This window comes from Salvia splendens, chromosome 17, assembly GCF_004379255.2.
Source record: "Salvia splendens isolate huo1 chromosome 17, SspV2, whole genome shotgun sequence".
Classification (NCBI taxonomy): Eukaryota; Viridiplantae; Streptophyta; class Magnoliopsida; order Lamiales; family Lamiaceae; genus Salvia; species Salvia splendens.
Genome location: NC_056048.1, coordinates 20,500,733 through 20,527,484, shown reverse-complemented (window position 1 = coordinate 20,527,484; position 26,752 = coordinate 20,500,733). Strand labels below are relative to the sequence as shown.

The 26,752-nt window shown below is 36.4% G+C and overlaps 2 protein-coding genes across 5 annotated transcripts; one reads left to right on the top strand and one right to left on the bottom strand.

Moving 5' to 3' along the window:
• Positions 1–8,075: 8,075 nt before the first annotated feature.
• On the bottom strand, positions 8,076–11,896 carry LOC121774075 (guanine nucleotide-binding protein subunit gamma 2-like). Of its 4 annotated transcripts, XM_042170993.1 has the most exons (6): positions 11,633–11,896; positions 11,378–11,542; positions 11,161–11,213; positions 11,059–11,103; positions 10,911–10,975; positions 8,076–8,561 (listed from the first exon to the last, which is right to left on the bottom strand). In XM_042170993.1, the coding sequence occupies exons 2-6, from the start codon at positions 11,492–11,494 to the stop codon at positions 8,554–8,556; spliced, it is 288 nt and encodes a 95-aa protein (XP_042026927.1). In that variant the 5' UTR covers positions 11,495–11,542; positions 11,633–11,896; the 3' UTR covers positions 8,076–8,553. The 4 variants fall into 4 exon arrangements, with proteins under 4 accessions (XP_042026927.1, XP_042026926.1, XP_042026924.1 ...); XM_042170992.1 differs by lacking the exon at positions 8,076–8,561 and having other exon boundaries at positions 10,767–10,975; positions 11,378–11,531; positions 11,633–11,894; XM_042170990.1 differs by lacking the exon at positions 8,076–8,561 and having other exon boundaries at positions 10,767–10,975; positions 11,633–11,891.
• Positions 8,728–10,820, top strand: LOC121774073 (ADP-ribosylation factor-like protein 5). The gene is made up of 2 exons (XM_042170989.1): positions 8,728–9,155; positions 10,278–10,820. Exons 1-2 carry the CDS (start codon positions 8,964–8,966, stop codon positions 10,632–10,634), a joined length of 549 nt encoding a protein of 182 aa, XP_042026923.1. The 5' UTR covers positions 8,728–8,963; the 3' UTR covers positions 10,635–10,820.
• Positions 11,897–26,752: the final 14,856 nt, after the last annotated feature.

The following is a 26,752-nucleotide window of genomic DNA, read 5'->3' as shown; positions in this document are numbered from 1 at the left end:
TTCATTAGATTAAACCTCATAATTTAATTCTAGATGGATAATCATGCAATAATGAGTCATTACCAACTCCCTCCAACCAAAATAATCCCACAACTTAGTCTTAAATAGATAATCATATGATAATGAGTCATGACAACCGAACTCACCTCATATACTAATAGTTTAAATCCGATAAAAATGTATGCAGATCATAAGTCCATTGCTCACTATTTTCTTCGATATGAAGAAAATGGACATGAAGACGATGAAGTTATGCATTTGCCTAATAGAATACCAAGTTGAGAAGCTTAGATTTGATCTTATGACTGAATCTATCTGATTCTTAGAACTCCAACTTGTACCTACATTAAAATTCTTTGCCAGTGCTATAAATAAGCTGAAGGAACAAATCAACCTTTCCAAATATGGCAATTAAGTATGTAGAAGATTCACAACTTAATTAAAAATTACACGTGGCAAATTCGTCTGGCCGAAGCAAGCTTTTGGGTTAGGTCGAATAGAGCAGGCCTAATTTTCTCATGGGCCTTATGCTTCTGCGTTTCACCATGGATTCATTCTTGGTATATTATGGGCTTATGGATAACACATTGCAATTGAGTTTGTTTTATTGTTGGCCTATGGTTAAGTTATTTCTTTAAAAAACTAGTACGCCGTAATATATTTAACTACTTTACACTATTTTCTCTCTTTCACTTGAGCAATTTATTATCTCTTCTACATTATACTCTTTCTATTTAATTCATTAAATATCATTTTCTTAGAAAGTGTGGCTATTATTTCTAAAATAAAAAACATAATAAAATAATATCGTGGAAATATAAATAGTATAGTGAAGAACAGTTAAAGGAACCTGATTGTGGATGGTCTTGTTACTTGTTTAATCATAATAAATAGTATTTGATACACAAAGGGATGAAATGCAGCCCAAATGGGATGAACCGAATAGCTCACTATCCAAAATGGGTTAGGGTTGAAAAAAAAATCAGCATCATTAGCTGCAATGACGAAGCCAAGATTTTTTGTCTGGGGGCTCAAAAACTGTTTATAATTGTGAGTTATTTTTCACATCGACATCAATATCCCCGTAAACAACTGCAACATAAGTGGAAGGAATAGTGAGTGATGGAGATGGTAATGAAATAAATAGTAGTAATAGAACTAGAGATATATACAACAACTTTAGTAAAAATCAATCCCGACATTAAAATTGCACAATGTCGTGAAAATGATCGTATTTGCATCTTAAATACTATTAATAACATTTCTTATTAACGATTATACATCGTAACATCAAATAAAGCATATAATATCATTTTTCACACATATCATTATTCGAAAGCTTATAGTATCCTTTCGGTAGAGCTCTTCATATTTTTCGATCAATTTATGTTTCAAATTAATCAAATATTTGTGATTTAAGAAGTGGACTAACAATGTATTTATGTTTTAAAATAATTACTACATATTTATCATTCAAAATAAATTAAAAAAATATACTAGAATAATAACTATAGTTAAAGTATTAAAAAAATAAAGTAGCCAGAATAATAACTACTATAAATAAAGTACTAAATTAAAAAATAGACTATAAATAAAGTCTAATATTTAATAGTGATAAAGCTTTCAAAAGTCTATACAAATGGTATATATTAAGATTCAAGAGTAATTGAAATGAGTTGATTTGAGGAAATAAAATACTACTACTAAAATAAAAAGGAACAAAAACCCTGTTGTTTTCAGGATTCGAACAAACAACTGACTTCATGAAGGAAATGTGGAATATCAAACCAACTCGGCTACCAACATGCTTGTACATCTTAGGAATGTATACTCCATATATAGTAATAATTTCAATAGCTGGGGAGCCCAGTAGCCCCCCAGGCCCCAATGTGGCTTCGTCGCTGAATATAGCTGGTACACAATTAGCCTGCAGTTCAAGTAGAATTTACCGGATACCTGATGTTCAAGGGGTTTGGATCCCCTGCTGTGGCTGTTAGCACAGCAGGGGATGTTGTTCCATACATATATTTTTTAATTTTTAAATTATAACATTAAAATATTAAGTTTGTCTATTATAAAACAATTAAATGTGTGTGCATATTTGGCACAGCCTCGGCTGTGCACAACATGGGATCTTGGCCCCAAGATAAGTTGGCATAAGTTGGAAACTAATTCAATACTTCAATGATAATTTTAATTAAATGAATAATTACATAAAAATAAAATAAAGTAAAATTTTCAATTTATACACTTGTAGGATAGAGAGATTTCAGAAAAGAAGATTAAATTCGCTGACATATCGGAATATGGGATCAAGACATGCAATTTTTTGGAATAAGGGAATTTTGAGTTTTTCTCTTTTTATTCTTCCTTTTTCTTGTTGTTTCCCTCATAGTAAAATTTATGAATTGGGCAAACTATTAGAGCATCCATATCCGTGCTCTTGCCAGCGAGCACGGATGTGGGCCCGGACCCACTTTTACTCCCTACTTTTAGGCAAGAGCACAACACCCACATCCGTGCTCTTCCGCAAGGACAAGCTCAAGGGTACCACCATTCTATTATTTAATTTAAATAAAAACATTTCCACAATATTAAAAATGCATTAAAAATAACTGGAATAATATTACAAATTACAAAAAAATTAAAAATAACATAATTAAAATCCTAAAAATTAAAATTTTCATAATTAAAGTCTTAAAAATTACATAATTTAAATCCTAAAAATTAAAAATTACATAATTAAATTCATAAAATAAAAAAAAACCCACTACTCGTGGTCGAATTTCGCCCAAATGTGTTTGATTAGGTCTTCTTGTAGCTCAACGTGTGTTCGGGTATCGCGCATTGTGTGCCTTATTTCGATCATCTCACCCACCGTCGCATGCACACCTCGGCGTGGGGGAGACCTCGCGGTTGAGCTTCCGGCTTCATCCTCGTCGTAAAAGCTAGCCGCCCTCTGTCCTTCGTCGGCTATAATCATGTTGTGCAAGATAATACACGTGTGCATGATGTCGGTGATATTTTTCATGTACCACAGCCGAGACGGGTCCTTCATAATGTTAATCTGGCTTGAAGGACCCCAAAAGCTCTTTCGACGTCTTTACGAGCGGACTCTTGACGCTGCGAAAAAAGAACCTGTCTCGGGTCGTGCGGGTTGCTGAGCGTCTTCACGAAAGTCGACCACCTTGGGTAGATACCATCGGCGAGATAGTAACCCATGTGGTATGTATTTCCGTTGACGGTGTAGTCGATCGCCGGTGCTACACCATTCAACACATCATTGAAGAGTGGTGAAGAATAAAGCACGTTCAAGTCGTTGTTGGATCTGGCAACACCGAAATATGCATGCCAAATCCATAGGTGGTAGTCGGCGACCGCTTCAAGGATAAGTGTTGGGCCGCCGCCTTTGTGGCCGCTTAAGTGTTGCCCCCTCCAAGCAGTCGGGCAATTTTTCCACCTCCAATGCATGCAATCAATGCTGCCAAGCATACCGGGAAAACCATGAACTGTTTCGTGAAGACGAAGCAACCGTTGACAATCATCGGTGGTGGGTGCCCGAAGGAATTCATCCCCGAAAGCTGAACGAACGCCCTCGTAAAAATTTTTAAGGCAAAGGATTCCAGTGGACTCACCGATATGCAAATAGTCGTCGAAGAGGTCAGTCGTTTGCCCGGTAGCAAGTTGTCGGATGGCACACGTACACTTCTGCAACGCTGAGAGACTTTGCCGACCGGCTGCGTCTGTACTTGTTTGAAAGTATTCAACACGGGCGGACAATGTGTTGACAATACGCATAAACAAGCGTTTTAACATGCGAAATCAGCGCCGAGAGTAATCTTCCAGAAATCGCGGCTGGTCAGAAAAATAGTCGGCAACGAGCCTTTCGTTGGCTCCCTCTCGGTCACGATGGATGTATCGGCGAGTTGATCTAGTTGGTTGAGGAGCAGGGGTGGGGGTATTCGCTGTGACATAGGCTTCATATGCGGCACGATGTTGTTCATAGTATTCTTGTTCTTCGCGCTCCGCTTTCGCAATGAGATGGGTGAAATCCATTTGAGGGTTTGAGTGAGAGAGGAAGATGTAGATATAAGTTGTATGAAAAAATATGAATGAGAGATGATTTCATGTGAAAAATGGATGATGAATGTGTGTATTTATAGATGATTTTGGGGATAATACAAATAAAAAAAATCCAGAAAAACGGTAAAAAAACGGCCAGATTTTTGCGATTCTGAAAATATTTTTTTTACTTTTGGTATTACTTTCGATTTTAAAAAAATGAATTTCAAGTGGAAATGCCGTTGGCCAATCAGAACGCGCTACGTCAGCTCTCGCTGGCACGGACGTGCTCGATGCATCGAGCAGCGCCGCGCCAGCGGCAAGAGCGCAGTGGCGGACAGCGGTGTCGTGCCGCTGGCACGGACGAACGTACAGCGTCCTGCTCACCGCTGTGGATGCTCTTAACTATCCTATAATATTTTCACTCCACCTCTCGTTTGGGAAAACAGAAACTACAGTTAGCATTTTGACTATAACTAAAAAAAAAATCGTTTCGCCTAATTTGGTTAATCCGTTTAGTGTGATTACTTCGATATATTATTCTAGTGATGGTATTGCGGTTGAATTTACTAAAATAATCAATGCTTTATGCTACTATAAATCAATAGACTCAGTTGCCGCAGTGGAATTTGCTTCTTCTTACGTCTTAGGCGTTGTGCATTTCTCTTTAGCATGTTTGTATGCTATCGCATGAATGAATGCGTTTGATTTTAGAATTTACTGCGATCGTAAAATAGTTAATTTATCATATTTGCAGGTAAGAGTATGCAAAGAGGCATGAAGACACGAGGCCTTGGTTTTGCACTGAAAATTAGGGGTAATTTAGCCAATTCATAAATTTTATAAATAAGTAATACGAAAAAAAAACTTGAAAATCCAAAAATTCACATATCTAGATCCCATAAAATAAAATATTCAATTTATATACTCCCTCGTTGCCATAAAAGAATAGCACTTGTTGGAGAGAAGGAATTAAGTACTCCGTAGGTATTCAGACGCAAGGCTGATCACCACGGAAAACTCCCCACAGATAGAGGTTTCCTTGGAATCTGGTGAAGAGCGGCGGTAGATCAACGGAAGTGAAGAGCAGCAACTCCGAGCCCATGACCTCCGCCGTGAGCGTTGCATCCTAGCGGATCAGATCAAACATGAGCGACTCGAACCCGCTCTCGTGCTTTTCTGCCGATGGGAAAAAGAAGACTGCCACATCATCATCGGTGGCTGATAGGGTCCTCGATTTAGTGAATCTCGCCGAAGATCATCTTCAATATCTTTTATTTTATTTGATCCAATATCTTTTATTTTAGTTAGTTATCCTTATTTATTGTAATTTTTTTATCTTGCATAATTTTTAGGGTTTAAAATTATATAAATAATAGAATTCTATAGTATTTTCAGAGAAATATAAATAAACTTCTATTCTCATTCTTGTTCCGAAAACCCTAGGGAATTATCTCTTTTGCTCCGTTCAATCTTCGCGTGATCTACAAACCTCTCGATGGGGAACGGGGGCCCCTTCCGCTCGAAACTCTTGGCCCACGCCGACTCTCTCCACACCTTCTCCCAATTGATCGACGCCGGAAGCCGCATCGCCGCAGATCGCACGCCTTGCTCGAGACACAGCCCTGCAAACCGTCAAATACCTCACAAGTGAATTCCAAGTCACAGTAAACCACGAAACGCCCCGCCCACGCCGACCGAATCATAGGCTGCGCGTGTTGCTCCTCGCCTCCCCAATTATAAATGGATTTTCTTCGATTTGTCGGTTTTCGTTTCTTTTCCTTGATTTGAATTGGCTCTCAGAAGATTCAGACGAATAGCCGGTATTCTCCATGCTCTTAAATTGAGTATATCGTAATTTTGTGTATCTAGTTATACTCGAGAATTTTGAATATGCGCGCTCTATATATAGATGAAATAATCCTGACTTTGACTGGATTTTGAAAGGAAAGTGGTGTGTGGCTTGCTAGATCTTGGAAAGGAATGTGCAAGAATTTAATTAAGGCAACTAACGCTATCGTGATGCATATAATTAAACCAACTATCATATTATACTCCCGGTGTAAATTATCAAATATTTATTTAAAATAGGAACTAATGTTAATCTATACATCTAAAATTATAAATGTAATTAATAATAAACACATATTTTAGAATTTTATTAAAATAAAGTTGTGATATTCTACAAATATAATTTGTGTCAAATATTTCAGATAAGAATAATTTTATTATATAATGATGGTATATATCCATATTTGTAATGAATATTCCATTCCCTTAATTTAAATTGTTTGTATTCTATTGATCATATGTGTACATTTAGCTCATAATTAAGACAGAAATTTAGTTTAGTTCAGCTAATAACCTCGTACATGCATTCAACATTATAATTAACACTGCTAATAATTTTATGTTGGATAATTTCACCAACTTATCAAAATATATAATTAGATTAATGCTTGATTAACATCCTTAACCGCCCAGATCCTAAAACCCAACCCATTAATAAATGAGAAGGAACCCCTTGAGGAGGGAGATGCTATCTCTCGCATCTAATTATTACTCCCTCTATTCACGAATGGGAGTTCGTTTTCCATTTTAGTTCATCCGTAAATAAAAGTTCCAGTTCATTTTTACTATAAATGGTAATAAGGTTCCACATTCCATTAACTTATTTCACTCATATTTCATTTAAAATTAATATATACAAGTGAGACTCATATTCTACTAACTTCTTTTCATCCATTTTTTCTTAACATTTCTTAAAACTCGTATCGTCGCTAAGAAATTAGACTTCTAATGGCGGGCAGAGGGAGTATAATCATACTTTCCTGCAGACGATCCAATTAAGCTTACAAAAGTACTTCCTCCATCCCACTACAAGTGAGACGTTTCAATTCGGATGTTGTTTTGCAAAAATGATATACTAATAAATAGTTAGAATGAATAGTGAAAGCTTGATTCATTTCGATTCTCACTCAAGTACGAAACAACAAATAAACGCAGATTGATCGAGAAGGCGCTGACCAACTGATCAAGACAACTTCTCGACAATCCACTTGTCGTCGGGTGTGCAAACGAGAACGAGAATGGCTTTCAAAACTTTAACCCACAATACTATTAATTAGTAAAGGAAAGTAAGGGTCAAATCACACGGGGATGAAGTGTCTTCACATTTGTTGTTGACATTTGGGAGATGGCTGCTGCCACGCTTCAAGAGTGGGTTAAGTTTAATCTACTGGACTGGACTTCGGAGACTAACTTCTATCTAACGGATCAACTTAAACTAGACTGCTCTTAAACTGATTGACTACTCATAGTTCCTAACTGATCAACCTAGAAATTAACTGGATTAAACTGAGAGATTTATACTAAACTTTCCCGAAATGGCTAAACAAAAGGTAACGCAGAGTGGGGACCAATTCCCTTAACTAACAACATTAGAAAAGCTGTCAAAAAGTAAAGTGGGAGTAAAGCTGCAAATCTGGATCTGAACAACTAACTATTTCATCTTCTTCACCAAATTTGCTAACAACAGAATATAACAAGAGACTCGAACATTTAGAGAATAGAACAGACTGCAGATTGAATATAAAGAGAAAAATCAACCATAGCTACCAAATCTAACTTACTTGATCAACTTAAAACAGGACATGAACAGCAGTAAACCAAAATTCATACAAACTTAAACAGAAACTTCAGGTCTACGTAATCTAACATGGATCCCTAAAATTCAACACAATCCAAAGCAGATTTGTGAATTGCAATGCAACAACCCAGATTTCATCCTCTTACACTACGAATTGCGAAAAGCATCCCATCAAAATTCAACAAAACTCCTTGAAAAGTAAACCAACCAAGTCCAGCGAGAACATTCATGACTTGAACTCAATAACTTCCAACAAAATTAGCCCAAAACAACGATAGCACGCACAGAATGAAACTGAACAGCAAAATACTTCATAGCATCAGGTACTAATTAAACGATTTAGATTTAGCTTCAACAAACGAGTTCTAAAACTAGGAACACTTCAAATGAAATTGTATCTGCCGGAAAATTAAAACGATTGTTTCTTCGCCCTTAGCAGACAGTGGGACACTAACACGATGAACTTAAAAACACCACCACAGCCAGACGCTAAACCCCTCTGCCAAGTGTGGAATGAAATTTGGAGGAATGGAGAGTAAATGTGCGCTTCTGAGACTCAGCTCAGGAGATAGTTGATGATAAGAGTTGCCTCGTTCTTCCTTCCCTTCCCTATTTATAGGGAGGCTTGAGGCTCAGATCCCTAGGGTAATCTCCTTCCAAAAGATCGATTCTGCCCTTCACATGAGGATCTTTAGAATATGCTCTATCTCCTTTTGTTGCTCTTGCTGCTTCCGCTCTTGTTTACTAGTTCAGCTCGCAGCATAGTGTAAAAATGCTCCATTTTCCTCCTTGATCTGTTGTCCGCCTGATCGCTCTATGCATCTTCTGTTTCGATAGATTTTCTACACACCTGGCTCAAAATCGCACATTAGTCTCCAAAAACTATAGAATTCCACCAAAGAATAGATGCATGAAACTTGCCTTATTAATGGGAAATTAAAGTAAGAGAACAATATATATAGACTATCTTCTATATTATTCTGTTTTTTATTTTACTTTATCATTTTCGAAAACAATGGTTGAAACTTCTCAGTTGTGATGGGGGCGGGTCCTGAAGCAAAATCACTAAAACCCAATTTCGTTCACGGCATCATAATCCCAGCGTAGTCCTAACCGATTCACAATTATCTCTCAGCAGAATCGGCAGATTTTTAACTCCAATTTCAGTAAATTCTCAACAATCTAAATAGTAGTTCGCATCCGATCTGAATACATTGAATTCTTTCTTGGATTGAAAAATTTGAGGGGATCGATGGGGGCGCTGATGTCGAGGATGTGGTTCATGTTGTTTCCGGCGAAAGAGTACAAGATCGTGGTGGTGGGGCTGGATAACGCCGGCAAAACGACGACGCTTTACAAGCTCCATTTGGGAGAGGTTGTCACCACGCATCCAACTGTGGGCAGCAACGTTGAAGAGGTTGTCTACAAAAATATTCGATTTGAGGTGCGTATTTCTTCGATTTGAAGGCTCTAATTTTAATTTTCATTGTTGATCAGAAGCGATTGGGTTTGGAATGCAAGTTGGAATTTTTGGTAGCGGTTGATGTCTGTTAATGCCATGTTCGATTCCCCTAATTCTGGCCTTATGATGATTGTGGATTTAAGATAATTTTGGGTATAAAGTATTCACATATTCAGTCGGTATATGGGGTTTACCATGAATGTTGTTGTTCTTGAAACATTACTTGATATGAGAGTTGTTAGTTGCTTTTTTAACTCAATTCTTAACAGTTTTGGGCTGTTCTTTGGCTCTGTTTCTCTTCGTTTGTGGTTTATTTGGACACCTATTATATCAAATTGATCGACATATTTATTATAGACTTGATATCTGGGATTTTATGCTTCCACAAATGAATGCTGTAGTCTTCTTTTGTCCTGAATGGATGATGACACTTGCATTTACTCAGTTGGCTACATATTGAGGTTTGGTATCTGTGTGCTGCCTTTAGTTAGCTACATTTGATAAAGTATTATGTAAATATTTAAGCTAGTAGTCTCAAAACCTGAAGTTGATCAACCATATGAACTAATATCTGGATGGTTGATGATGGTGAAAACTTATTGTTTTTGGCTCCTCCTACAGTTGCCTGTTTTATCAAAATGAGTATGTATCAGATTTCCTCTTTTCTTAGGACTGTTTGATTTCCATGCCTGCATTTGAATTCTGGAATCATTTTTGCTTATCTGTTTGATTTTTCATCCAGTTTAGTTATTACTACTGGATATACTCAAATATCGTATATGATCTAGGGTGTAAATAGTAACAGAGACGAATCCTTATAACTAGGCTACAACCCTCATTTTTATTTGGACCTTTGACATATTGAGTTGGAGAACTTGAGCTTTTAGGTCTGAGAGAGACTCCTGTTAATAATTACTGTACTTTTCTTCTTCGCATATGCTAGAGTAGAATATTTCAATAATCTTTCATGCTATAAACTGTTGTACATATATATGCGCCTATATTTTGCTTGATCCTTGTAAAAGCTACTCAGACATTCAATTTTTTAGTAAATAGGACTTTCCTTGATCTAATATTATTTGAATCTTCCCCTCTCATTATCAGGTGTGGGATCTTGGTGGGCAAGATAGGCTTAGGACGTCGTGGACAACTTATTGTGGGACACATGCGGTTATAGTAGTGATAGACAGCACTGATAGAGCTAGGATCTCCATAATGAAAGACGAGCTATTTGGGCTGCTTCCAAACGAGGATCTACAGAGTGCAGTAGTGCTCGTATATGCAAACAAACAGGATCTGAAGGACGCCATGACCCCTGCTGAGATAACCGATGCTTTATCCCTTCACAGTATCAAGAATCACGACTGGCACATCCAAGCTAGCAGTGCACTAACTGGTGAAGGCCTATACGATGGTTTGGGCTGGATCGCACAAAGAGTCGCTGGAAAAGCAACAAGCTAGACTGAATACACCTATCCCAGGTGTTCGTTGTTAAAGGCAGGAACTTGGCTTGTTATTTGCTATGTATTTCTTGATTTGAGCCAAGTTTTTTATGTCTTTATCAAAGATCAAAGTTGATGCCTTCAGATAATGTTAATGAAAAAGGCATCATATTGATGTTTTTGGTGAAAATGTTATACTATCAAGTTCCCAATCACTCATAAAGATAAAGAATATTATAGATCTACTAAAATGACATCTTCTGCCTGTGGTGCTTTCATAGTATGGGACACCTACATCCTGAAGAATTTTGTGGTCCTTCAAACCATCTGTCCCAGATTGGATTCATGGGCCCTAATGTTCTGAAAAAATAGATACATTCAAAGGATTTAGGGCATATAAATGGTTGATTTTATGATACTTCTAAGTCAGTAAAATCTCTTACAGTGGGAGCAAGGGATCCGGTCTGGTTCGAACGTTAGTCAGCATTCTGGAAAGAAAAATGGATCAGAGTTTCAATATGTATCGTATATGAATAAATTCTTACTCTTTGCAAGAAGCAGAGGCATTGTCCATTTTCTCCAGCTGCTCCAGTTCCTCCTGTATATGCAGTTTTGAAATGATAAAAATGCACCATACAAAAACCATCAAGATTTCACATTTCACCACAACCAAAACTAAAAACTCAATATCCCAATAACAGAAACACAAGAAAACAAAAAAAGAAAACATCATTTAACACAACTCCAATTTGTGTATAGAACCTCCAAGAATCGAGTTTCTTGCTCAAGTCTCTTAAGTTCAGCAGAAACCCAGTGCTTCCCTCTCATATCTGTTGCTGTCGCCACTGATTCTGCCTCCACTCCATTCCCACTTTGCATTTTGTTTCTCTTTTTTTAATCTTAGCAATGTATTTATCTGTTGATTTGCTAAAACCAAACACCAAAGATAATACTTGTGAGAAAAAAAGCAGAAATCAGATAGAGATGCCGAATTCGTGGAGGAGTCAAAGATGTTACCTTTTTAGATGTTCAGCTGTATTGCTGTATCATTACCCTTAAAAATTCACAATAAAGCTTAGAATTTAGTGGATTTTTTCTGTTTCAAAATAGTTAATTGAGAGAAAAGGGAGCACAAAAGGAGGGGAGAAAAAATAGGAACTTTAGCCTTTTGGGGAGTGGGTGGTTTTGGATTATGATTTAGGGGTAGTGTGTTCTCTAACGATCCGCCAAATAAGACTATCAAATTTCGGCCACTAAACACGAGACTATTCCATTTGGATGCACACGGCTCTTGATCACCAGACTATTCAATAGTACATGAAGTTTTTTTTTTCACTTTTAGGAGTAGTTTGGTTACTAAGGCGGTAATGTTTATAAACCGGGTATATTTGGGTATATAATCTGTGGAAGTCGTGACTACTCACAATGCGGCCGTTTGGTTGAATATAGGTCCAATTACAAACAAGGCCAATTCCCTCATTTGGTTGACCGTATTCAAAGAGATTGTATACTTGTGATCCCTTTTTTGCCCCTAGGGTTGCAGAGGAATTTCAAGATTGCAGTCTAATAAAACCGCGAACCCCTTTGTGAATTTTGTCATTCGCGCGGTGTTTCTCGGAGCAGCCTCCCACTGTAAAGCGGCGACTACTGCAAAATTCCTCTTATTTTGACGGGCTAAATCCCACACAAGTTAGATTATTCGACCGTTTGTCGCTCACTCCTTGATTGAAATCTGATTTTATGTTTTGCGAATCGGTTTTCCATTCCGTTATGCACTCTTTGTTCCCTGCTAATTTCATTGACGAGTTAAACCTAGTGGTGGTGATTTGAAATGGGTGTCTGTTACTACAATGTCAATGTAAAATATTTGTTTGAATGTTTACATTTTCTGGCTGAATTTCTTGCAATGAATGCTCTTTCTACTTTGTTTAACGAACTTTGCTGCAAATGTGTAGATGTGTGTTATGTGATAAAATAGATTTACTTAATTTTCCTTGAGTCTGACTCTTGCTCGTTCATTCTTCGAAGCTATGTCCGATCCTCGAAGATTTGTACCTTCCGGCGATGGTAGCCAGAACACACAAGGTTTGGGTTTTGTATGAACATATTCCTGTCCAAATCCCGGCCGCGTCTGCATTCGTACATTTTTTTTTACGTTGTTGCCATTTACACTTCATTTTATCCCAGGGGGTAGCCAATACCGAAGGAGAACTCCCGGCTAGAGATCTTCAGAGGACTCCCTGATGCTTCGAAGGCCGGATATGCGAAGCGTGTCTTGGAGAAAGAAGGTCGCACCTAGCTGGCTGTGCACATCGGCTATTTTTTGTCTTATGAAAAATATGCTCTTTTGGACAATTTCATCACTTCTTAGCCGATGGTGTAGTATGGTAATCGTTTTGTAGTTGGGAATGTAATTATGGGCGACGTTAAGACCTCTAAAAACTAATCGTTCGTGATGACTTATGCATATCTAGTTTGATTAACTTGAATTTTCGTATTTGGTCCCTATTTAACTGATGTGAACGATATGTTGGCCATCTCACTTTCCCCATTAAAGAACTCCAGATTGAAGGTGGGTAATACACTGACTCATGAATTGAAAATAATAAAAGTACACTAACAAAAAGTGGATACACTCGTCGACTTGTATATAAATTCAAAACAATGAATTGTTCTAATATAATAGAATTATATTGTTTAAAAAACCTATTGTGTCCAAAATATTTAAAATAACAATTCAAGTGTTCAACTATTTAAAAAAGCCCAAACAATAAAACTTCATCACAATCAAATCTTGTTCATAGCATTCAAATTAATAAAACTTCAACATTCAAATGATAAAATGATATTTTTGTTTCATAATGATAGTTTTAGATTTTTGGATGATAAAATGATACTTTTGCATCATAAAATGATAGTTTGAGGGGATATAATGATAGTTTCAAATGATAAAATGATACTTTTGTTTCATAATGATAGTTTTAGATTTTTGGATGATAAAATGATACTTTTGCATCAAAAAATGATAGTTTGAGGGGATAAAATGATAGTTTCAAATGATAAAATGATACTTTTGTTTTAAAATGATAGGTTAGATTTTTTGGATGATAAATGATACTTTTGCATCATAAAATGATAGTTTGAGGAGATAAAATGATAGTTTCAAATGATAAAATGATACTTTTGTTTTAAAATGATAGTTTAGATTTTTTGGATAATAAAATGATACTTTTGCATAATAAAATGATAGTTTGAGGGGATAAAATGATAGTTTCAAATGATAAAATGATACTTTTGTTTTAAAATGATAGTTTAGATTTTTTGGATGATAAAATGATACTTTTGCATCATAAAATGATAGTTTTAGGGGATAAAATGATAGTTTCAAATGATAAAATGATACTTTTGTTTAATAATGATAGTTTTAGATTTTTTGGATGATAAAATGATACTTTTGCATCATAAAATGATAGTTTGAGGGGATAAAATGATAGTTTCAAATGATAGAATGATACTTTTGTTTTAAAATGATAGTTTAGATTTTTTGGATGATAAAATGATACTTTTGCATCATAAAATGATAGTTTGAGGAGTTCACATTCAATGTTCCAACCACTGTCGTTTTATCTATTGTACATCATGTAGGCTGCTAATATTATTTCTTGAATTAAAAAATGTATATATTTTTGCATTCCTAATCTATGTGTCAATGAAGGCTGATCGAATTCATCAAAGAAACTCATCCAAACTTTCTACTAAAATATGCCTATCAACTGTTTGATGAAAGGACTAAAAGAGAAATTATTTATTTAGAAATTGAATTTGATAATTTAAATTTGGTGTTGTATTCAAAATTAAATTTTATCTATTGTAGATCATGTAGGCAGCTAATATATTTGGCTAGATAAATAACAGTAGTTCAACGCAACATTAGCAAAAATAATTAGATATAAACAATCCAAATATGCTTGCTTTGAAACAAAGACTAATCCAAAAATACTAGCTCAAAAAGGCATGAGTTGTTACTAATAAGTTCAGGGAAGTCGGCTACATAAAATACGGCTAATAAGTTCATGGAGTGAAGGTTGATTAAAGTTCAAACTTGAAAATAAGCTCAAATGCAAACTAGAATAGTTTCCCTAACACAATCCCCAACAATAACAACACCAAACCTATGACAACCAACACAAAGTTCATTCTAATTTCAGCTTGGCATCGGCCACAAGCTCCACATACATGACCGCTGCCAGATCTCCTTTTATTCTTATCTTCCTCCTTGTTGCGTACTGTTTTTGCAGGGCGCCAAGTTTGGTTCAAGACATAGGCTGGTAGCTTGCCGTCTCCAATCCTACTATGATAATCGTCACACCACAAGAAAGACCCCGAGTGGTTTGCATTAGTCGGACACTTGTAAAACCATCTACCGCAGTGTTTGGCTTCTTTCCCGGCACACAACAACTTCATCTTCCCAACACCGCAAACACACTCGGGTATCATGTCACTGTCGGTTGTTGTCGTCGACATTAGAAGGTTGTAAAACAAGTACAAATATTATATGATCAGACTGTGTTATATTTATTTCAATTTCCTCAAAACATATCAAACAATAAAACAAATTATATAACTCAGATTATAAATGAACCACACTGAAATACACACATTGTTCCACTTAGAGTTAGCCAAATCTTCTCTCATTTGAGTCCAAGCAGCAGATGTCTCAACTTGATCAACATATTCAATTTCACCATCAGCATCTTCTACAACACCAAGTTGTGTGTCACCCGTAATTTGTTCCTCTATTGGGTCGTTGGTCATCTCACCACGAATATAATTGTGCAGTAAAAAGCAAGCCATTATCATCCGTATTTGGATCTTGATCGGATAGAAGCTAGCACTTCGCAAAATTCCCCATCTCATTTTTAGGACAGCAAAAGCTCGCTCGATAATATTACGGGCCTTGTTGTGCCTTAAATTAAACAATTCACGAGCATTTTGGGGTCTTTGGTTACCGACTCCCCATTCCTTCAAATGATAACGAACATTTTTGAACGGCGTCAAGAATCCTTCACAATTGGCATATCCATTATCGCATAGGTAGTAATTTCCTAAGAATACCACACTGGGTCAGGATATTTATATATTTAAACAGAAAGAATAATGAATTCTGGAAAAATCAATTAGTGTCAAAGACTCTAGTGAATTTAAACCTTTGGGCACCCTCAATCCCCGGTCTCTTGTAATGGCATCCCTTAGCACTCGAGAATCGCCGGCAGATCCCTCCCACCCGGGTAGAAAATACATGAATCTCATGTTGCGGTCGCATGCAGCAAGAGTGTTAGTTGCGATTTGCCCCTTGCGAGATCGATAGCATGGCTTATCCACGTTACTTACAAGGACATTTATGTAGGTCCCATCCAATGCGCCAATACAGCCCTAGGACGAATCACATATAACTATAAAAATTCCACATGAACCTCGTGACTTAAAAATGTTACCTGTATTTGGAGACTTCGTTATTTACCTTAAAATGTTTCCACCGATTATCAACACACGTATTCGTTACTGGATCAGGTTGGGGCAAAAGAATGGTATGAAGTCCGAGAACTGCTTTCAGCACAAGATGAACATAATGCGATATTGTTTCCCCGGACCGCTTAAAATGAAACCCAGCTGGACGAATTTTCTTGTGGTGTGCTAGGATGTTTAGAAAAATAGCTACTTGTTCCTCTAGTAAGACATATCTACCATTTCGCAGCCCACCCACGTCTCTCAACAGGATACATAAACGACCAAATGCATTCCTATCCATACGTAGGTTCACAAAGCAGTCTATGTCACTAATTTTAGTGAGTCTATTCATGTGTATCACCTGTTGGGGCATCCTATCCTTGTGTGAATACCTAATTAGATTATGCCTAGTACGTCGGCCGCATCGTGGGTGTCTTTTCAGATATAAGTGCAACAGGATAAGCGTGTGCATATGTAAGAGATGCAATACACCTTCCACCATGAGGTAAAAGACTTTGGAAAAATGAAATTGTCGAGCCATAACCACAGTTGGTAATACTAGCAAACAAATCAGGCTACTGCACCATAAAAGAATCCAAATAGGACATCAGAACAAGCAAAGAAATTATCATCACGGTGGTTACGAACTAGAAATCACCAATTTAATCAACAACTTACTACAACAAACTCTGCAGATAATCACACATAAACAAACGAAAATTCTCATGTACAGAAATCGCAAATAAATGTCGCACTGTAAAAAAGGATCTGCGGTATAAGGAAACACACAAAATCACGCGATAATTTTTAACATCCAGATCCGAACAATTAATCCAAAAAATACATCTGAGACGTCAGCATAAAATCACAATAGGGTTGCAAAAAGATGAAATTACCTTCTACGAGCTAAATCGATTCCCCTGTCACCTACAAAATACTGCCGACTACTACTAAGGATTACCAATTTCGTCTGCTACGAGGCTTTAGCTCTGGGCTGCTTCCCTAAATCTGACATAAAATAACGAGGATAAGCAATTGGGGAAAGATCCAACATAAACGTCAAAGATTTGTTTGAAGGTAGTCGACGGAGAACGGAATTACCTTGAGCAGACTAAATCAGACCTTTGTGCATTGGCTCCCGTCTCCGGGTGGTGAGGAGTAGCACTTTCTTCCCGTTTTCAAAAAGGGGTTTCTCAATTTGAGCTGCGAAGATTTCAAATTCGATTTGAAATGGGGATGGACAATTGGGGAAAAAGGGTGTTAAACAGGCATGCCGTTCGATGTCAGCTAATAAACTGCCGAAAAAATCTCGATTCCAACCAGTCGAATATTACATGAATAGTGCGGGCCTCAGAAGTTAAAAACGGGCCATGAACAATGTTGCTCAAGTAACCAAACAATGAGTATATTGCAGATAAAGATTATAATCTAGCTGAAACCTTACAACCAAACGACTCCTTAGAATGATAAACACAACATATGATACGATCCGTGCCCATAAGTGATAGAAATAAAACCAATTGCTGATAAAAGGACTTGGGATAGTTATATGTTATTTTTTTATTTTCAATTGCCAACACCCTCCTTTAAACCCTTCAAGTGAACCTTGGAGGAGTTGGACTTTTATCTTATTGATTGGATGTTGGCCCAATATTTTTCCCGGTCAGTTGGACCATTAGCCCAAATTTTAAGCCCAAATATATTGTTGATCCGGTCATTTTTTCGGTTTCAGCCCAGATATACTGCTGGGCCAGTTAATTTTAGAATCAGTGACCCGCTCTGATACCATGATAGAAATTCATAGGTTCCATCCTAAAACCAATTGGTGATAGGAGGAATGGCCCCTGGGATTTACTAGTTTCAGTTTTTCTCTTGACACCGATATGATTATTTTTTAGTTTCAATTGCCAACAATAAGCCTGAACTTGTTAAAGGTATATGGAAAGCCAATGACACAAGCAATGACAAGGAAGAAGCAGAAAACTCGACCATGTTCATTAGGAACTCCTGAACGAGAAAGAGACGAGGATGGGGCTCGAAGAGGGAGTTCAGAAAGCCTACCGAGGCTGGGTGGATGTTGTGCCAAATCCACCCGGGAGGGTTGTTTTATCCCAAGCGAGTCATGCCCGCCCACCTGGGTCGGGTCGTGTTCGCGCAGCCCTCACCCTATTCGGTTCCAACAGAAGGATGTTGAGTCAGTGTCGCCACCCGGGCCAGGTTGTGTCCATGCCAAACTCACTCAGGTTGGGTCCCACCACCTAGGGTGCCGAGTCCAGAAGCCCGACCCGGGCGGGTGACTCAAGTGTCACTCTTACCCGAGCCGGGTCCCGTGCAAGATTTTCATGCATTTTCTTTGTTATTTTTCATTCCATAAAATGGTCGTATGAAGAGACCCTTTTTAGTAATTTTTGTCATTTAGACTTTGATGAATTTGAAATTATAAGATTCCTTTGAGAGTATTCTTCTTTGTGTGATTTTATCCAATATCTAGGTAGCTTGTTTATTTCTATCCAGATTTATTTAAGTAAAGATATGTATTTATGGTTTAGTATATCTGTATCAATGGATTGTGGAGCCAATAGAATGTTTGTCTTGGTGAAAGTGGTATAAGGTTATCTTCATCTTTTTGGGAAATGTCTTAGGGTCCAAGGAGGGTTCCTCCCTCTATACACTTTCATTCTCTCTTTTTCTTTATGGATCCAATCGTGAAAATCCATAGCATAACCTCCCTTAAGAATATTTTAGATTTTATAATAGCTCGAGTACACAATTTGATATTTTTATTTATATGAGGGGGAGTACATGCTTTGATATTTAAATTTATTGTAATATACTTGAATTATTTATTTTTTTATTTTATTTTCCCAAAGTACGTACAATAATACTATAAGCATAGTTCTTCTCAACTAAATTTAACTTTTTAGAAATTTTGATTAATCGTATGGATCAATGATTATTTAATATATATTTATTATTATTATTATTATTATTATTATTATATACTAGCAAATAAAGTTGTTAATGTCAAAATTTTCACTTTCTACTAATTTTTTTGTCAATATCTATAACTTGGTCTTTAGATAGAAAATATTATTAATACATATTTTTGTTTTGTATTTTGCCTGAGCTATCATGTAAAATCATTAGTACTCCATTAAACGTCAAACTAGAGAAAAAAATATGATTATATTATTTGATTTACTTTGAGTAAAAACTAAAGAGAATGAAGTAAATTAACGCCACTTTATGTAGGCCGCGGTGGGCATGGTTTTAATCATGTAAGTTTGTAAATTGGGCTTAAGCTATATGACATCCGCCCACGATGAATATCAACTGTATTCGGGTGGGTATTCAGTCGGTTCGATCAATAACCGATGAGTAACCGACGTTAAAAAAAGCCAAAATTATTAACCATAACCAACACCGAAAGAGTTTCGGGTCGGTCCCTAACTGGGTCGGTTAGAATCAACCGATTAGTCGGTTAACTGAATATAACCGAACAAATTTTAAAATTAACTTTAAGACAGCATATGGTCCAATTTTAAGGTCGACGAGTTGTCAAAAGCTCAAGTAAGTATTTTTTTCATTATGCTAAACGCTCTTTTATTATCTCATCTCTCTACTCGCTTTATCTCTACTTCGATGTGGGATAACTAAATAACCTCTTATTCTCACTTCCATTGCTAAACTTAGACGTCCCCAAACCAAACCGAACCGGAACCGTTGGCGACGGTTCGAACCGTGACCGGAACCGCTGGTTCCCCCGGACCGGTTCAGGTTCTAATTGTGCGCAAACCGTAACCGGCAGTTTTGAACCGTCGATTTCGTCGAAACCGCCGGTTCCGAACCGGCGATTCGGCGGTTCCAGTACCTATTTCCGACGTACACACTAGGCTTTTCAGAAACCGTCAGCGGAACCGCCGGTTTTCGTCAGAAACTGTTGACGAAACCGACGGTTCCGTCCAAAAAACCACCGGATTCCGGCGGTAAACCGGCGGTTTCGCCGGTTTTTCGAAAATTTGAACTTTTGAAATTTTTTTAATTTAATTTAATCACATTTTCCCCCTATAAATACCCCATTCCTCTTCATTTCTACTCACCCCATTCTTGTGTTAACAAGTCTTTCTCTTCTCAATCTCAATTTCTCTATTATCTATCCCCATTCTCTCTAATTGCTCAAGTTGTTTATGTTATTTGCGCTCATAATTTACTCACGTTGTGTACGTTATCATATTCACACAATCACACTACTCTTTATTCTCCACTTTCAATTTCCATAAATATCATGTCTCCATCTCGTCGTGGTGGTGATCGGGGCAAGGGAATTGCCCACGATCAAAGTGATACTCGTCGTCGACGTGCCCCTACTAGAGCACAAGTTACGGAGGAGGTGGGAAGGCGAGCCGCTCTTTGAGCACAAGTAAGTTCTAATATGTTTTTGTTTTTTTAAATTCATTTTTATTAAATTCATAATTTCAGTTTTTAATATCTTTGTGTCTATGTATTTTATTTTTGTTAGTATTTTTACTTAATTGTATAATTTTCGTAGGAGGAAGAAGATCGAAATGCGGCCTTGTTACTTGCCCTAGCCGACCAAGAAGGGGGGCATTCACATTCGGCTTCGCATTTCGAATACGATGTGAATCTATCATCGGACGAAGGCGATGATGGATCGCATCAATTCCCCCCTTCTAGCGCCGGCCAAGTTGGCGAAAATGATGAGGAGGCCGATGCTCCTCCTCCTTCAGGACGACAAAAGAAGAAGATGCCTGCAAAGTTCAAATCTGATATTTTCACCAAACATTACAAGAAGGTCCCGGTGGTAATTTCAAATCCTAATGATCCGACCACTACCGTAGAGACAAATGAGTTCAAAGCATATTATAACTATTGCGAGAAAGTCTATCTATTTGGAACCGGTGGGGGATATGGTACTCTCCATCACCATTTGAAGGTAAAACATCCCATGGAATATGGGCATACTCAGTCCCAAAGCCAAATAAACTTCTCTGTCGGCTCATCGTCTCAAACAGGTACGCCTCTATTTAAATATGATCCCAAAAATGTTATCGATGCTATGGTAAGATGGGCGGCAATGAAACATTTTCCGTTTAATTTTTTAATGACAAAAAATATGAAGTTACTATGCAAACCGCATTTAATGTTGCTACAAAAAGAATTCCCTCCTCAACTGCTTAAAGATCTAACAACCGGCAGTTTTTTGATAAAAAAAGAGAAGTAGAAAATTTTTTATCTAACTTGGGACACAAAGTTAATATTTGCTCTGATGTGTGGACGAATTCTTACCATAGAAATTCTTACATGGGAATTTCATGTCATTTTATAGATAATAGTTGGACTTTAAATAAACGTTTAATTGGTTTAGACAATTTCCTTCACCACACACCGCACAAGCAATTGCATCTTTAATTATTCAAGTTTTGAATGATTATGATTTATGCAACAAAATATTTTCGGTTGGTTTTGATAACGCAACCACTAACACTGCAAGTATACCCGAATTAATTGCGGCTTGCTCCCCGGTGATAAGTGGTAAGTATTTTCACCAAAGATGTATATGTCATATTTTAAATTTATGTGTACAAGATGCTTTGTCTTTATGGCAAAGACATATTCAACCTATTACAACAGCTGTTTCTTGATCCACTGGAAGCCTCATATTGGCAAGGCGTGGAAGAAGTATTGTCATTTGAAGAAAATAAGGTACACAACTTTTAATTTAGATGTTTCTACTAGATGGAACTCTACATATGATATATTGCATTCTACATTCATATAGAATATTTGGTTGATTTTTATAGAACTTTCCATGTAGATGATTTATATCTAACCTCTTCTTGTTGGGATCAAAGCATGCGTTTATTTAAATTATTCAAAGGTTTTAGAAATGCCACCGTTGAGTTATCGGGTGTGTATTATTGCACATCCGTTCGTGTTTTAGAACATTGCATGTATATATCACTTGGTTCTAAAACTGCAATGAAAAATTCCGTAAATAATCCTGAATTAATGTGTGTTTTATATTATATGATTGAAAAATGGCTTAAGTATTTCAATGAGATCCCAACGGTTTTTTTGCTTGCAAAAGTTTTGGATCCAAAATGGAGACTAGTTGGTACTTTAAAAATTTTAGAATTTTATTACAACAATTTGGCTTCTATTGATCTTGAACCACTCCGGGCTTTGCAATCGAATGACGAGGATGACGACAACAACATAAACCTAGCCCAAACATTCCAAATAAACCTCCCCCACCTCTCAACCCTGCAAAGAAGTTTTGAGTTCGACTTGCGGGCTCTCTTTCACGATTACGAAGCCAAGTACAACAGTACCCACCAAGTGAGACCTAGACCCCCCGTCAAACACATAACTTTGGCTTATTCCAAGTTATGACCCTGACGCCCAATCCCAATTGGCGGACCTATACAACTACAGCCGCGGAGGAAGGACGGCAAATTCGGCAAGTGAGTTAGATTTATATTTTGACTCACACTTTTCTTTCAATGATGAAGAAGAAGGTCTCGTTCCCCAACAAATCGACGTCCTAGATTGGTGTGGATCACACGAGAAAGATTTTCTCATCCTTGCATCAATGGCCAAGGAGATCTTTCGGTTTCGGCTTCCACTGTCGCCGTCGAGTCCGCCTTTAGTGTTGGAGGCAACGTCTTGGATGACAGAAGAAGTAGACTCACCGGGAAAAACATGGAAGCCATCATGTTACTTGATGATTGGTGCTCCGCCGAAATTAGAGACCAAGAACCGGATTGGGACAATCAAGTAGTACAACCCGACCAAGACTACTTCCCTGACGAAGAGTAGGCCAATTCCTCCGATCAAGCCAAATAGGTAAGCAAGGTAAGAGAACTACGTGGACTTTGATTCCAAAATGCAATTGAGCATTGAGAATACGTAGGCATCTCAACTTAAATTTTAAATTTAAGTTGAGCTCAAGTCCTTTTCCTTTCTTTCTTTTTTCTCCTATTTGTTTCGAATATGTAATTTTTAAATCGTAATCAAGACTTTAAGTCTTTTGTAATTTATAATTTTTAAGTTGGAATTTGTAAATTTTAAGTTGTAATTTGTAATTTTAAAGTTGTAATTTGTAATATAGTTGAAATTTGTATCAATAAAATTGCATTTGTACATCGCATTATTCTAATTTTATTTATGCAAGTATATTTACATTTTTTACTTGAATTACAATTTTAACAAAAAAAATAAACATGAATCGCCGAACCGGTCCGGAACCGGACAGGAACCGACGGTTCCGGACCTTGACGTGAACCGCCGGTTCACGGTTCAGGAATCGGAACCGTCCAAGATAGGACGGGCCGGTTCAGGTTCAAGAAAATCTTGAACCGGAACCGGCGGTTCCGAACCGTGAACCGCCGGTTCCCGAACCGTGGTGACGTCTAGCTAAAATAGAAGAATATGAACTTTAGGTAGTACTTATATTACTCCCTCCGTCCCGGACTACTTGCACTTATTTACTTTCTGGGCGTCCCAAGTTATTTGCACTATTTCCATTTTTAGTAAAAATTTTCACCTACAGCCGTAATATTTGACATTGCTATACACTCATTCCTTAATCTCCGTGCCGAAAATGAAACTTGCGAGTAGTGCGGGACGGAGGGAGTACTATATTATGATCCATACATTAAAATGTAAAATAAAATAATTAAATAACAAAACTAACACCTGCGTCAACACTATTTTATTATAAAAAATTTTCTACACCTTCTGTCACATACAGATTCATTCTTTTTAAATATCTAAAGAATAAGCTATTCTATAAAACTTCAAATTGAAATTTCCTCAAATTAGATATCGATGGCAGCTAACGGGAAAACTTCAATTAATTCTTTCTAGATATTGATATAAATGTCTATCATATTATGTAGTTTAAAAACAAAAGTGGATTTAAAATAGGGTATGAAGAAGAAATGTAAAAGATGAAAAAAATAATTTTTTTTAAAAGCTCAGGTCTGAACACTAGACTTCAAAGATGCAAGGCAGATTCCTACCACTACATTACATGATATGTGATTTATAGTAATATATCTACATATATTTATATTGATTATAATTGCAATCGGTTTTTCGGTTATCCGGTTTTTCGGTTATCGGTTGAAATTTTCTTAAATTACTAACCGGAACCGAACCGAGCACCGTGATTTTCGGTTATCGGTTAACCGATAACCGACCGGTTTTGGTTCGGTTCTCGGTTAACCGAATAACCGAGGACCGTTTACCCACCCCATTCAGGTATATTAAGGTGTTGTTTGGCTTTCTAGATAAATAGTATCAAAATATAATCTAGAATGAAGTTTTGAGATTATTTTAGTTGATGGAGGTTGGCTAACTATTTATAACATGATTATTTATCTACGATGGAATTGTGAGATTCAAGCTAATGAACTAACTACGTACTCCCTCCGTCCCGCTTTAGCAGTCTCAGTCACTTTTGAGGACCCATGTTGTAAAAATGATAATAAATAGCTAAAGTAGAGAAATGGTAAAGTAAGAGAGAGAATAATGTAGTGAAGAGTCTTCTCTACATTATTCTCTCTTTTACTCCTCACTACATTATTCTCTCTCTTACTTTATCATTTCTCCACTTTAACTATTTATTATCATTTTTACAAAATGAGTGCTCAAAAGTGACTGAGACTGTTAAAGCGGGATGGAGGGAGTATTTAATTCTGAGTTACGTTTTGCAAACTGAATATCCCTTGTTTAGTTTCATTCATCCGCCTATTAGATAGTAGTAGTAGTACAGAATACACATCTTAACATAGAATTTCAAATAAGTAAATTACAAATATAACCACGATGGTGTTTTCGTTAAGAATGGTCTTTTGGTGCTTTGGTCGTTAGACTTTATGCATAGTGCAATTACCCATGTTTGATGTTTGTGGAAGTGGAAGTGGAATAGATTATAATTATATTGCCTTCCAAACGACGTCGGTTTGAGTAAAAAAATTGTTAAGGATATTTTCAAATGTAATTAAAGATGCTAATTTATGTTTTTAAATATACCACCAACGCTTCAAAAAACTTCCTTACTATTAGTGTCCTAACTAAAATTAGTGCGAACAAATGAAAGCGTCCTAAAAAAATAGTAAAAGATTAAGTTATTTATCCTTAGTTTAGGTACACTTTCTTTTGTAAAACTTTCCAAGTCAAGGAATTGCGTTTCAATTTTTATGTCTTTAAAAGATAAGTTTTTTGTAGTGCTCCCTTCGTCTCACCCTAAGAGAGACGTTTCATTTTCGCACGTGTTTTGAAAAAATGATACTACCTCGTCCATTAAAAATAAGAACTTTTGAAACGACATGAGTTTTAATGCAAAAAATTGGTAAAGTAATAGACCATTTTAAAAGAAAAGTGTTTTTGTAGAAAATGGGCCCACCTCATTAGAAAGAAATACATTTCTTAAAATATAAAGTTTCTAATTTTAGGAGATGAATGAAGTAAAAAATAGTTAAAGTGAATAGAAAATAAGGTAAGAGAGAGAATAAATGTCTCGCTTAGAGTGAGATGGAGGGGGTATCACTTTTAAAATTTGTGAAAGAAAATAGATAAGGTTTATATTTTAGGAACTAGTAACCCTTAAAAATATTATGATTGAGTTAAGTATGTTGGCCAGGCTTTTCTGCTGATAAAAGAAATTTAACAACAGTTATGCATTTATATGAAAATGATCTGCTGAGTACTATCTTTGTTTAAAAATAAAACTTTATTTAATAGTTATAATATAAAAATCAATTTTAATTTCATCGCTATATATACACACATGCAAACTTATGATACAAATAAAGGCAACCAGATAAATAACCAAAACTTGTTCTTATAAGAAACAATAAGATGTAGAACTATATAAAAGATATATGAGTTCTGAACCCAAAAAAAATTGGAACAAACATAAAATTAATACTCCCTCCCAAAAATTAGACTAATTTTTTCATTTTGGATTATTTTACTAAAATTAGATAAAGTTTAAATAAAGAAAGTTTTGAACTACTAATAACATGAATCCCACAATCCACTAACACTACTTCCATTACCTTCCCCCCTCCCCCCTCTAACTTTTTTATGTCTCTTTTTTATTTTACCAATTACACATTAAAACTTGTGTCATATACAATTTTGCTAATTTTTATAGGACGAATGGACTAAAATACAAAGAATGGGAAAAGAGTGTTGCATAAATGACATTTTGAAGATCTAGGAACCTCCACCAAGAACAATGGTGACAATTCTTGACAATTTTCATCCAAGTAATACAAATCTCCACCTGTAATTACACTATACTAGGGCAAACTTTAACCATAGCTACCAAAACCATGGAATTAAAGAAATCTATCTCAACCTAACAAGGAGAGGAATACTCCAAGGAGCGTACATTCTAACTTGAAAAACTCTTTCAAATAAATCCTAACATCCCTATTCATAAATAAACAATTTAAAAATCTCAATTTATCTTAAGAAAAAATGTTTGCTACAACTACAACCTAGAAATAAATAGGACTATTCAATATTATTTAAATAAATAATATTACTTCCTCCGTCTCCAAAGAGTATGAACAATATGTTCAGCACGAGTTT

What these genes read in the sequence shown, in the direction of transcription:
- LOC121774073 (XM_042170989.1), top strand. Translation starts at nt 8,964, where the DNA reads ATGGGGGCGCTGATGTCGAGGATGTGGTTCATGTTGTTTCCGGCGAAA. An exon ending in ACAAAAATATTCGATTTGAG is followed by an intron (nt 9,156 to 10,277) that starts GTGCGTATTTCT and finishes TCTCATTATCAG; the next exon opens with GTGTGGGATCTTGGTGGGCA.
- LOC121774075 (XM_042170992.1), bottom strand. Translation starts at nt 11,494, where the DNA reads ATGCAAAGTGGGAATGGAGTGGAGGCAGAATCAGTGGCGACAGCAACA. An exon ending in GCCTCTGCTTCTTGCAAAGA is followed by an intron (nt 11,104 to 11,160) that starts GTAAGAATTTAT and finishes TTTTCTTTCCAG; the next exon opens with AATGCTGACTAACGTTCGAA. An exon ending in CCGGATCCCTTGCTCCCACT is followed by an intron (nt 10,976 to 11,058) that starts GTAAGAGATTTT and finishes CTATTTTTTCAG; the next exon opens with AACATTAGGGCCCATGAATC.